This window comes from Schistocerca nitens, chromosome 5, assembly GCF_023898315.1.
Source record: "Schistocerca nitens isolate TAMUIC-IGC-003100 chromosome 5, iqSchNite1.1, whole genome shotgun sequence".
Taxonomy (NCBI): Eukaryota; Metazoa; Arthropoda; class Insecta; order Orthoptera; family Acrididae; genus Schistocerca; species Schistocerca nitens.
Window position 1 is genome coordinate 57,876,272 of NC_064618.1, and position 13,468 is coordinate 57,889,739.

Here is a 13,468-nt window from a genome sequence, read left to right on the forward strand (position 1 = left end):
TACTTCCCATTCCAATAGATCCAGAGTCCTCCATCAGGTACCTCATCCCAGTGAGTTTAAGGTCCACCAGAGTGTGGAACTCTACTATTTCTATTAGGTGGAGCTGCTACTTGTGCCATATCAATGGCCTTGTCTTGCCACAATGTGGCACCTCTCTTGCAACAGTGACTGCTCATGGTAGGACTATAAGTTCTGCTGCACCATGGCACAGCTTTCAGTGATGTATTTTCCTCATGCTCTTATTGCTATCCATAAAATACTGCTGTTCTTGTGTATCCACTTTGCTACTCTGTTTGGCTTACTCACTGATCTTGTTAGTTTCTCATGCTTCCTCCACTTGTACACACTTTTTTGTTGTCTTCATCCACAGTCAGCGATCTTTATGATAACAACTACAGGCTGGAGTCTCTGTCAGATTTCAGCCACAATAACTGTTGACAAGATAAAAGGTTAGCAGAATTCCATGGACACAAAGGTCCTGCAACTCTTGGAATTGCAGAAGTAGTTGCACCAACAGTTCTAATAGTAGTTTCTACAACAGCAAAACCACCAGCAGCAAAATGAGTTGTCCATCAAGAATTCACCTTTTGAAGCATCAACTACAGATTCGGGCTACCCACCTAATACACGCAGTAGTCACTTCCCAGGCAGAGAGCCACCCACCTGTGCTTCTGCCTTTTAACAATGCCAAAGAGGACTGAGACATATACTTACAGCAGCTGACATTTAATGTCATGGACGATGCTTCTCAACAGTTGCCCTTTCTTCCTAGGGCTTCCCCAGAAACTTGCATACAATTATCTTAGCAAATAAGTTATCTCCCCTCTTCAATCCAGTCACACTAACATTAGAGGAATGTGCATGTTGCTTCTGAATTATTGTTCACAACAGTTCCATGTGGTTGCATCGCAGCTAGAATTTAATCAATATCACAAGCAAACTGGTCAGCCATATCACTCCCAAGTAACCAGTCTCTAAGGATAGAGTCACCAATGCCAATTTCACCTGCGCAAACTCAGCATGCAAAAACTCATATGCAGACTCTTTGATTGGAGACTTGGAGGTCTGATTGGCTCCAAACCTGGAACTATGCATGACAACCCTTGAGCTGGACAACTCTTGGATGATATTTTGAAAAATGCACAGTTTCAAAATCATACAGGAAGTGAATCAGTACCTCATGGCTTGACCACAAGTAGCCGCAGTTCAGACGACACTTCAAATGGACTCCAGATAGATGTATTATTCTTAAACCACTTCCCAGATGGTGGCATCATGTTTTGTCACTTTCAGGTGTGTCAATGGCTTTTGAACAGTCCTTCACACTGCATTGACACGTCTAGTGGGGTCCAGACCGTTGCGAACAAAGGTGTCCATTTCCAGGTGGACATGGGAGCAACCGTTTCCTTGGTGAAGCTCCAAATGTATGACTGTCTACATGCTCCAGACTTGTTCCTGCCCTGCCATATGTTGATAGAGTATGGTGACAGTTCTTTTCTCCTCCAGTGTCAATACAGCATCATCACTGCCTACAGAAAGGTCAAATGGCTGCTAACACTGTTTGCTGTCAGCAGTCACTTATCTGGAAACATTTCCATTCTGAATGCCTTCTCATTGTTTGGTTTCATTGTACCTGACAGGTTTCTGGTCTTCTCTATCAAGCAATTTTTGGAAGGTGTGGGTTGAAAATAATCTGTGTCATTAATTCTAATGTGAATACTAAGTTATTGTGGCACTGTTCCATTCCAGGAACCCTATGACATTTGTGCCCCCATGCATCTATTTTAGAAACTGCCCAGTGGTTTGCCACCAATTGCCGCACACGTCTCCTTGTGTCCAGACGCAGTGAGCCATTTTTACCAGGCACTACCTATTCCAGTCTCCTTACAAATAACCATTATGCAAGAACTCTATTGCCCTCCAAGACACTGGAGTGACTGAACATGTTAAAACCAGCACTTGGGCCACACCCTTGGTAATGGTCAAAAACCCAATGGCTCCCTCCAGCTCCACGTAGACATTAAATCAATGATCAATGCCCATGCACAAGAGGAAGCCTACCCCATACCATGTCTGGAAAACCTGCTCACAAATCTTGTCAGAGGAGAATATTTTTCTAAAGCAGACCTTGCTGACATGTGTTTGCAGACCCCAACAGATGAGGAGTTGCAAAGCATCATATTTATCAACACTCCCTTCAGCTTATACAAATAAAAGTGCTTTCCTTTTGGAATCTCTTCCACTCCACCCATCCTCCAAAGATATCTGATGCAGTTAATCATGTCTACCCATGCTTGCATGAACTATATCGATGACTCAGTTGTCATGAGCAGTACATATCAGGATTGCCTGTGGAAACCTTAGCACCCTATTTACTATTTTACGTGACACAGGGGTAAAGTGCCACTTAGACAAATGTAACTTTTTCAGGAATAAGTGGAATAAGTACCAATGGCTTCGCTGCTGTGGTAACACCGGTTCCTGTCAGATCACCGAAGTTAAGTGCTGTCGGGCTGGGCTAGAACTTGGATGTATGACGCTCTAGTTTGCCGAGCACTGTTGGCAAGCGGGTTGCACTCAGCCCTTGTGGGGCAAACTGAGGAGCTACTTGATTGAGAAGTAGTGGCTCTAGTCTCGTAAATGACATACGGTTGGGAGAGCAGTGTGCTGACTGCATGCCCCTCCATATCTGCATCCAGCGACACCTGTAGACTGAGGATGACACGGCGGCTGGTCTGTTCGGACAGAGTTATTATAATGGTATTTTGGCCTGTATAAAAGCCTATATTGCTTGTCAGATATCACCTACAAAATTGAAGATAATGATCTTACAGCAAGGAGAGGAAAAAAAAAAGAGATGGTATCCACATCCGTAGCATGAAGCTGTGTGGTATTTCTGAAGAATAGATTGATGTAGAGGCTTCCAATATAAAAGAAATGAAGACCTGACCACCGGTCACAATGATTCAGTAGCAATTTAATTTGAATGCCACAATGACTATGAGTATATGGCAAATGATCAGACCATGAGGATAATGCCAGCAGACCACTGAATAGATCCAGACAAAGGAAGACACAGTCCAGTCCAAATCTGTGGGTCACCATTCTGCTGATGCTGGTGATAGCTATTGGGCTAATTTGATTAAGACTAGTTGTGGCAGTAAAAATACATGATCTAGATTGTGATTTAATCATGAAATTATAAATCAAATTTAATTTTTTCCCTGATGACACAATACCACCTATATTACCTTCTGTATGACTAGAGCTCATTTCACTAATTCAGTCAAACAGTAAAATCTCAACGTCCACCACTAATTGGTTCAACTGCACAGTTGAGAAGGATAAGTACAATTACTCGTGGTCTCAATGTCTTTGATAACTGAGCTACTACTGTAAAAAATTAGCGGCAATCAGTTGTTATTCTTTTCACATCATAACTACAGGCTGATATTTCCTTAACTAAAGCTTTTCACTTAGTTTCAGTTTGCAATGTGTCTCCTGTTTCCTTCAGAAGATGTTCACAATGTCATTTTGACAAAATTTAAACATAACCACACTGCTTTTGTCTGCCCTCATCTACACAACAGGTGGATCCATCTTACCCTGGGGTCTGAAGCACCTGACCTTTCTTTTTAGCCTTCCAAAGTCTTTCAACTCCCACCCCACCCCCTCTTTTTCTCTCTCAGGAAGTAACTATTAGTTCCTAAAGCTAGGATAGTGTATTTATTTTTCGATGTATCTATCAGCAGCACTAAAATTTCTCCTGAAGGTAAGTACTCACCAGCAGTTCTTTCTCATAATTTCACCCATTTATTTACCATGTTTACTGGTTGGCAAGCTGCAGGCAGATTAGTTGTGGATAGTTCTATCTGAACTGTAGGAATTTTATTACACCTATTTGTTTAAGATGTCTATATATACTCAACTATAGTACTCATCTTTTTAGTCAAATTATACTGTGCTGTTTTCTGTACTAATGAACTTCTATATAATTTTTAAAGGACCAGTGTGCGCAGGTGTAGTGGGTCAGAAAATGCCACATTACTGTCTCTTTGGTGACACAGTAAATACAGCCTCTAGGATGGAATCAGGTGGAGAACGTGAGTTTAATTTGTAGCTTCCTGAAATATTAGATCACACCTATATTAAAGTAAAAATGTTATATATAAGTCGTAAAATAGCCATCTAGGCACAAGACGTGGAATGATAACATCTAAGACCTATTGTGAACTGTCCAATGCTATATTGCTACTATTAATGATGTACATATTTTGTCAACACTAGTTATAAACATTCTGTGCAAGACACAGACATTACGGAGACTTTTGATGCACTGGATGGTAATAAGTGAAACTGAAAAGAAGTCATTTTCAGTTTTTCTGTGTGTATGATCCTTTTCTGTGAGATGAGTATTTTAATTTAAGAAAAGCAGTATATGATTTGTCTTAACAGTTCATAGTGCTAAACAGGTTTAGGATTTAGAGTATTTGCTGCCAAAAGTATTATACATGATGCATTTCTGTAAATATTAAAGGGAAAATAGATAATTACAAAACATAATGGGGTGTAGATTTTTCCAAACATCTGATAAATTTTGGAAATTCTGTAATGGTGCATGCCATTTTATATTTGTTTATGTAAATGTAGAAAATTGTAGGTATCTTTGTTGTAGTCCTTTAGATATCAACTGTATATCTAACACTCACATTTGCAAGCTATGTGTGCAGTAGCAACAAATTTCTATCCAATGAATGATAATATTAGTAATCGTTCATTCAAGGATCATTTTACAGTGACATAGGATTTTTCAGCTTAGTACAAGAAATTTTTCAACTTAATATAAGGAAAAATATGAACCATGTTTTATGACATATGAATATACACCTAAAACTGAGGGGAGGACAGATGGTCAGCCATGGCCTTGCCAGAACTTGCCTAACACAATTTAATGGAACCTGAATTATGATCGCAGGACAAGGCATGAGACCCTCTTCCCAAACATTTTAAAAAATGTCCTGTCTCATTTGACTATTTCTAACACAGTGCTCTTGCATTTGTATCTAGTAGGCACAAGTTGTTATGTTAATTTAGTCGAACACACATCGCTGCACACACTTGCATGAAATTATAGGACCACAAACATGCTGCCATGCTTTTGTTACATCCCCATGTCTATCTGTCTGAAAAACTGAGTCATCATGCTTTCATGTTGAGTGAGATGTATATCTGAAGAATAGGTGATTGATTAACTTGTATCACTCAGTAAGAGGTACATTCTTTTCCATCTCTGACCTAACACATAATGAAGATAAAGGTCTAAGCCCAGTTTTGTTAAAACTTTATGGCATCCATAACCAATTGATCAGTGAAAAAAACACTGCCCTATACTGCATTATTTAGTAGGTTCAAAGACCAAAAAGAAAGACTTGTGATTGTTAATCAAGATGAGCTTGAGGTTTTGGCCTCACCTGTAATTTAAGTCCTATATTCTGACATAACTGTCATAAAGGAGTGTGATTATAATGTAAGTTAAATGTTTGACGCTACAATAGTGAAGCCGTAGTCACAGTACATATAATTTTTCTTTGAAAGAAGGGGTTACATTACCGGTTTAAATGAACTATGTTGTCACTTTTAAATGTAAATCATCAGTTGGATAATATATAATTGTGACCACAAATCTGACAACAATTACGAAAAATAATGAGACCAGAAGACAGAGGCAGTGGTGGAACAATAATAATTCCATGTCCTAATGTAGAACAGATAAACTATTCCAGGGCAAAAATTGCCAAAGATTCTTGCACTGTGTCCTGCTGTGACATAAGTATCGTATGGCTGATATAAATTCACAAGTTGTAATTGTATCAAGCACAGCAAGCTTCCATATGGAATGCAGCACATAATTTTACTATGTTCCAAAAAAAGAACCTCAAAACATGCTGTACTGTCATGTAGGACTGACACACGAATGACACACATAAACATTTATGTTATTTAAGTCACCAGTGTAACTGCCATTATTGTGATTATCTCCATACAAACCACGTTAGTACCCAATGAATACCATGTTTATTGGGTTCTGAACTAAAGACAGAGGGAACAGAAAAACAATGTGCTGCTTCATATCTTTGCTAATAGAGGAGATGCTTTTTGGAACCATCAATACTGGTGAAGACTCATTCTTGGATTGTTATGACCCTTCGATGAAAATAAGCCAGTCTGGAAATTACTGGTATCCAAAACAAACTGGTATCCAAAACAAAAAGAAATTGTAAGGTTATTAGAAGCCAGTTGCAAAGAAATTAGCACAATTTTTAAAAATAATAATAATAATAATAATAATAATAACTAAAGAAAGAACTAAAAGAAAAATATAGACCAAGGTCTTTGAATATGTCTGCTTGTGTCTGTATATGTGTGGATGGATATGTGTGTGTGTGCGCGAGTGTATACCCGTCCTTTTTTCCCCCTAAGGTAAGTCTTTCCGCTCCCGGGATTCGAATGACTCCTTACCCTCTCCCTTAAAACCCACATCCTTTCATCTTTCCCTCTCCTTCCCTCTTTCCTGACGAGGCAACCGTTGGTTGCGAAAGCTAGAATTTTGTGTGTATGTTTGTGTTTGTTTGTGTGTCTATCGACGTGCCAGCGCTTTCGTTTGGTAAGTCACATCATCTTTGTTTTTACATATATTTTTCCCACATGCAATGTTTCCCTCTATTATATTCTATCATTAAAGTTTGTTTTACTAAGAAATGTTACAGGGAAAACTGGAGCGGTACTGTCAAATTAATTCACTGACAACAGAAGACTGATACATAGGAGATTATACCATTTAATATTTCATTATGCAAGAATAATATTTACATTGATGTTCTGATTTTATAGCATACATATACACATACATATCCAGCAATCATTGGTCTTGCATACCACACCCTGCTTCCATGAACTGCCTCCATTTCTTCCTGTTTTGTGCTCAGTTCCTCCAGGTGCCTTCAGTCCCAAGGGCTGCCATGTCCTTCACCAGGTCATCCATCCAGTGCTGCCTTTGTCGTCCTATGAGGCATCTGGTGTTTGGTACCTTCTTCACCTGTCTTTCTTCTGGCATACAGGCTACATTGCCTGCCCAAATGATTCTTTTGCTCTTCAACTTCTGTAAGACTGTTGGTTGTTGCATCAAGAGATAGAGTTCCTTGTTGTTACTCCTCCTCCATTCTCCTTTATATAAGATCCCAGTGTGAAGTGTGTGCACAAATAATGATGTATGGCACATTTTGTAGAATCAAGTGGAATAATGTTGTATACAGCAGTCTGCATCGCCTGCCGTTAATAGTTGAACCGTTTACCATCTGAGGGCAACACTAAACAGCAAGGATGCTGGAGTTTAACAAGGTGATGCAAAATGTGTCATACAGCAGGATTCATGCACTCATGTCATATCATCATTACTCTCCTTTCAAATGTTAATAGTTTTTCCTTTTCTCATTTAGCCTTGCTCCACACTTCTGAATGGTATATGACTGCTGGATGAATGGTACATAACTGTTGGGAATACCACTGTTTTATAGATTCTCATATAGTATTCACTGATATTGATTTTGAGCTGAGTGTTTCCCTGAGGCAATATGTGAATTTCATTCCCACTGTTATTCTTTCCTTGACATTCATTTCTATGTAAAGCAAGAGCACAGGTATTTGAAAGGGTGAATTCTCTTGAATTTCATGCCATCAACCTCAAGAAATTCCTCCTGCACTTGTGTTCTTCCTAACTGCATGAACTAAATTTGTTCTTGGTTCACCTTTAGCCAAACCTTCTTGTGCATATTGGTCAATTATCTGACACATTTCTTTCAACTCATGTTATGATTCATTCAGCAGTACTATATCATCTGCATATGCAAAACAATTAAAATTACCACCCATCTGTACTCCAGCCCACTCCTGTTGCCTGCATTCCCTTACTACTTTCTCTCAGATGACATTGTACAGAACACGAGAGCATTTGCTTGTCTGAGACCTGTCTCACTCTTGAATGTTTCTGATGTGACCTCTTGGAAATGTTCTTCCACTCTTGACCTATCCATATATGTTTACACCATTCTTAAGAGCTTCTCAGGGATTCTGAAGTCACACAGTACATTTCATTGGCTATTCCTGTGGATGCTGTTGTACCCATGAAAATCAACAAATGGGCAGTAGATATCTGTAGCACATTCACTGTATTTTTAAGACAATTTTCTTAAGAGTGAGAATGTGATATGTTAATATTTGGTTGTAATCCAGCCTTGTATTCTTGTATGTTGTTCTCTATGAATAGCTCTAATTTTCTGAATATGAAGAAAAGCAGTACCTTGTAAGTTACATCCAGCAAGCTGATACCTCTATAGTTACCACATTCTGTTTTACTTCCCTTATTGTATGTTGAATATATTATAGAGAATTTCCATTCTTTTGGCAATGTCTCATTCTTCTGAAACAGCAGCTAGGTCAGTTTATATATCTTTTGCTGCAAGTTCTCACCTCCCTCTATGATTAATTCTCCTGTTATTCTCTCCTCCCCTTAGGCTTTGTTGTTTCTGAGTCTTTTGACTGCAATATTCACATCTTCTTCAGTCACTTCCATTTTTTTTTCACCTTTCCTTTCCTCCATGGTGTCTGCATGTAGCATCTCACCTGGTTCTAGATGATTAATGATTTCTGTGAAGTATTCTTTCCATCTTTCTAAATTTTTCTTGGCATTAATCAAGTTGCCATTCTTACCTCTAATGAAAAAGGTTGAGCTCTGAAATCCATGTTTCCAATTTTTGATTAATTGGAAAATTGTTGTGAATTCTTGTTGTGGCCCTCCACCTCAACTTGTTCCAACAAATCATTTCCCATATGATGGTTTCCTTATGTATTATCTGTATTTAAATACTGTCAAACAAACTCTCGGGTTCTCTGTGATAGCTAAGTTGACCATCCTGTGACCATTTCCATTTGTTTCATCATGCAGACTATGCCTTCCTATAGTTGGTATGTAGAATTATACTTTTCCTGCTTTTCCAATAAAGTTTTGGTATTTCTACACTGCAGAACAGAATTAAAAGATCACTTTTTTTGATAACCTATAATTGTCTTTAATTGTGGTGCATTAAGTTTGAAATTTAGGTCAAAGGTGCCTACAACCTTCCTCTGTAATGATGAAAAAGTGTGGCACTCTACAACATCAGCCTCTGGCTCAGTGACAAACATGAGGATGAGTGGGCAGGGGGGGGGGGGGGGGGTGCACCATGATACTGCCCACTATGACAGTGAACCTAACACACAGTGGGAAGATTGTTGGACCCCCTCTTACCCACATTTCACCCCTTCTTTTGACACCTCTGCGATGGATGTCAGACCTCTGACACCTAGCATTCAAATCTCCCTGTTTTACTTATGGGCGGATGAGGAAAACATTTCTGACACACTGACACTCAGAAACAACACAAAGTGACCTTATGAGCTGGCATGAAGGGCATTAATGAAGTGACCCCTTCCCTTGAGGTGTTGATTCCCACACATTTCATGGTTCAAAATGACACTTCACAGTGCAATGAACAATAGGACAATGTTCTTGACAAGTTTTGACACTGCTGACACCTCCCAGTCACTTCAGTCTTTCTCTAACAACATCATGGGCCAGCAAATCCACTGAACATGAGCTTACCACTTTGGAGTGCAATGCAACTGCATTTTTGCTCTGGTGTACAGGTGGACAACTAGGTTCTGTTGAGAACCATTCAATTAAGTCTGAACTTGATCCGAAGCAGTCAAGAATGCTTATGCTCTTTGAGCCCTCCTGTTTCATGCCTTCCTGTGGCATGACCATGTAAAGATGTGGCATTGACCCGTGCATGAATACAGTGGGAAAGGACCTCTCTAAGACCCTCACAGATCGGTAATACCCTCGGTGGCACCCTCCCACATTTATTAAGAATTTTAACCTTTACAAACAAAACCTGCAAAGTAGTTCGAGGGGCCTGCAGGCAGGCAACCATTTGACACGCCTCTGATGCTAGTTGCCTGCCCGTAGGTGCCCAGAAAACTTCACAGGTTTTCTTTGTAAAATGTGGTTGGATGCCATCAAACTGGGATGTCTCAGAGGGGCCACTTATTATTTTATTCACGCTTGTGTCAATGTCTAGAGGTGTAAAAATTTATCAAGAACCATCTACTGTTGCTCAGTGTAATGCAAAATAGCATTTTAACCATGAAATGTGTGATAATCAATACCCCAAGGACACTTCCATCTACTTTGTGAGTACCCTCACCTAGCTAACTTGTCTCTTGCACTGCTACCAAGTCCAGTTTATGTCAATTTCAGAGGCCATAGTCTCAAAGATTCCTGACCATGTAATCAGTTATACAAAAGGTGTTCAATAAGTAATAGAACACATTTCTTTCTGAAATCAGGTTGGTTTTATTCAGGATTCCAATACACCATGCTATTCCCAATTCCACTGCCAACATAACCTTATTTTTCAACATAATTTCTGTTCAATGCAACAGCCTCACCACACCACCTTACTGGGAGGGCTTGTGTGTCCCTGTGGTATCACTGTGCTGGTCCATCAGAGCCAACATCTTGCTATGTCAATAACCTCCCTCCTTCATCCACATACTGCTTCCAGCAGAGTACATCCTTCATTGGGTCAAACAAATGGAAGCCAGAACGTATAAGATCCAGGCTGTATGGTGGATGAGGAAGAACAGCCCAACGAATTTCAGTGAGCTACTCTCAGGCGCACAGGCTTGTGTGAGGCACTACACTGTCTAGGAGGAGGAGAAGTATGTTTGCATTTTTGTGGTGACAAACATGCTAAAGTCATTTTTTCAGTTTCCTGAACATAACACAATGTACTTCTTATTTGATTGTTATACCATGAGGACGACCTGAAGCAGAATAATCCCTCCAGAGTCACCATGACTTTACTGTTGAGGGTACACCTTTGAATGTTTTCTTCAGAGGAGAGGTGGTGTGGTTCCACTCCATGGATTGCTGTTTTGTTTCCGGTTCGAACTGATGAACACATTTCATTGCCTGTGGTGATGTTTGACAAAAAATTGTCAAGATCGGCCTTGTGATACAAAAGAAATTCCGCACAGATGGTCCTTCATTGCTCTTTATGGTATTCTGTTAGGCGTAAAGGAACCCAATGGGTGTACACCTTTGAGTACTCTCAACACGTGGACAAGTGTGTCAGCATTACCAACAGACACACCAAGTTGTGCAGTGAGGTATTTGATTGTTATCACCTCAAATGAGAGTGTCCACATGTTCCAACACTGCAGGACTTACAGCTGTGTGTGGCCAGCTGGCACACGGATTACTGGACAGGTTTGTGCAACCTTGTTGCGATGATGACAGATGCGTCACCCAACAGCTCATCATGCTTTTGTTCCTTTCCAGGTCTCTGCAGACATATTGCAAGAGCCTGTGAATATCTGTGACAATGTGGTTTTCTACCAATAGAAGCTCAGTGACAGCTATCTACTTAGAATGCACGTCCCTAACAATCTAATGACAAAGTTACGGAAACTTCTAGAGGCAGTAGTACCACCACCTGTAGGAACTTCATAAACCATAGGGGCTGAAGCAGGAATATTCCACACTGTCACACAACAAATTCTGCATTTATTCCAACAAAATTGGCTGAAGAAGGAACTGTGTTGCATTATTTATTGAACGCCCCTCATATGTGTGTACCTCCCCCTAAAAAGTGGTTTGTCTTTTAACATACATTGAAAGTTTACTGGGTCATTCAATAAGCATTTTCTCACCTGGCTATTAGGTTTAAATGAAACTTGGTTTATTTGTTCTCCTTACAGAGTTAACTAAGCATTTCAAAGTTCAGCATTTTATTTGTCTCTGTTTCCATTTTATGGCACTTCAAAGTTGGGAAGTTCTGTTATTTTTAACATTGTGATGGCACAAAAATATTCTTGCTAACCTTTTGAATATAAATTACCTATTTTTTTGTGTCAACCAGACTGTCAGATTTGATAGTTATATAATCTTTAGGGAAAAAAATCTCTCATTCCTTTAAGTGACATCATAAGACAAGAAAAAATTTACTTACATTTTTTTACCTTATTTTGCTCAGCAACATCAAATAAAATAACATAAAGAGAAAAGGATAATCACTGATATTTTTATGGTAACATAATTCTCAAAGTGTGGTTATCGCTGGGGAAAATAAAATTAATATGTCTTTGTTCCTTTTTTGTAACAAGTAGTGGTATTCCTCTGAAAGTTGGTAAGCTTGTCCAGTTGATCCTTAAGAACATGCAACAACAGCAAGCACTTCAGAAATGCGAACTGGGCAATATCCTCTCATCTGGGCCAATGGGATGGTGGGAAAGGTCCTGAACAGCACTTCTTCTGTTGTATTTAGTTCAATGATCATGCCAGAGTACCACAAATTGGGATACTTGCAAGCTGCATATCTTGATGAGATTAGCTTTCTTCTCTCATAAAGGGGGCCAGTTTACTCCTTAAATCATATTTCAAGGAAGTTCCACATACTGCCGATCCTCCACGCTTCGAAGTTCCCTAACAATCTAATGACTTAAAGTTACGGAAACTTCTGGAGACAGGAGCCATAAATGTGTGTGTGTGTGTTTCTTTTTTTAGGAGAAGGTCTTTCACAGGTTAGCCCTGCCTTTGATGGAATAGGTGATGTTTGTGACTGGACTGGAGTAGGTGGTGGTGGGAGGATGTTTGGGACAGGTCTTGTGTCTAGGTCAATTACAGGGGTCTGAGCCATGAGGTAAGGGGTTGGGAGCAGAGGTTGTGTAAGGATGGACAAGTATCTTGAGTAGGTTTGTTGGGCAGTGGAATACCACTGTGGAAGGAGAGAGGGCAGTACATTTTGCTTTTCAGGGGACAACTGAGGGTAGTCGAAACCCTGGCAGGGAATGTAATTCAGTTGCTCCAGTCCTGGGTGGTACTGGATTATGAGTGGAATCCTACCCCCTCCCTGCTCCAGCCTCCTCCTTACCACCACCCAGTTGCCACTCCCATCATGCCCTAGTGCTGCTGCTCACATTGTGGCTTCAGTTGCCTGAGACTGCAGTCACATGTATGTGAGTTGCCGAAAGCTTTATTTATTTGTGCCTTTCTACAACTCAGCATCTCCATTATTTTGTGAGTGGCAACTTTCCTTCTCATAATATTATTACATTCCATCCTGGATTTTCCATTGTTTGATTACGTTTAACAATAAACTCTACAAACAAACATATGGCCTGGCAATGGGCTCAAACGTTTCCAGAGTGTTAACCAAAACATTTATAAACATTTTAGAAGAAGAAATCCTGAATTCCAATCACCACCACCGTAAAAATGTCACTTCGTGCTGCAGATACGTAGGTAACATCAATGAGTTGAACCAATTATTCAACAACTCCCATGAAAATATAAAATTCACAGTTGAAC

At 39.8% G+C, this 13,468-nt stretch overlaps 1 protein-coding gene across 1 annotated transcript in view; it reads left to right on the forward strand.

Moving 5' to 3' along the window:
* The window catches only part of LOC126260277 (atrial natriuretic peptide receptor 1-like), a 350,450-nt gene that overhangs the window by 315,351 nt on the left and 21,631 nt on the right, over positions 1-13,468 (forward strand). Inside the window, exon 10 of the mRNA XM_049957603.1 lies at positions 4,005-4,103. Within this exon, the coding sequence (XP_049813560.1) occupies positions 4,005-4,103 (99 nt within the window). The remainder of the gene's footprint in view (positions 1-4,004; positions 4,104-13,468) is intronic.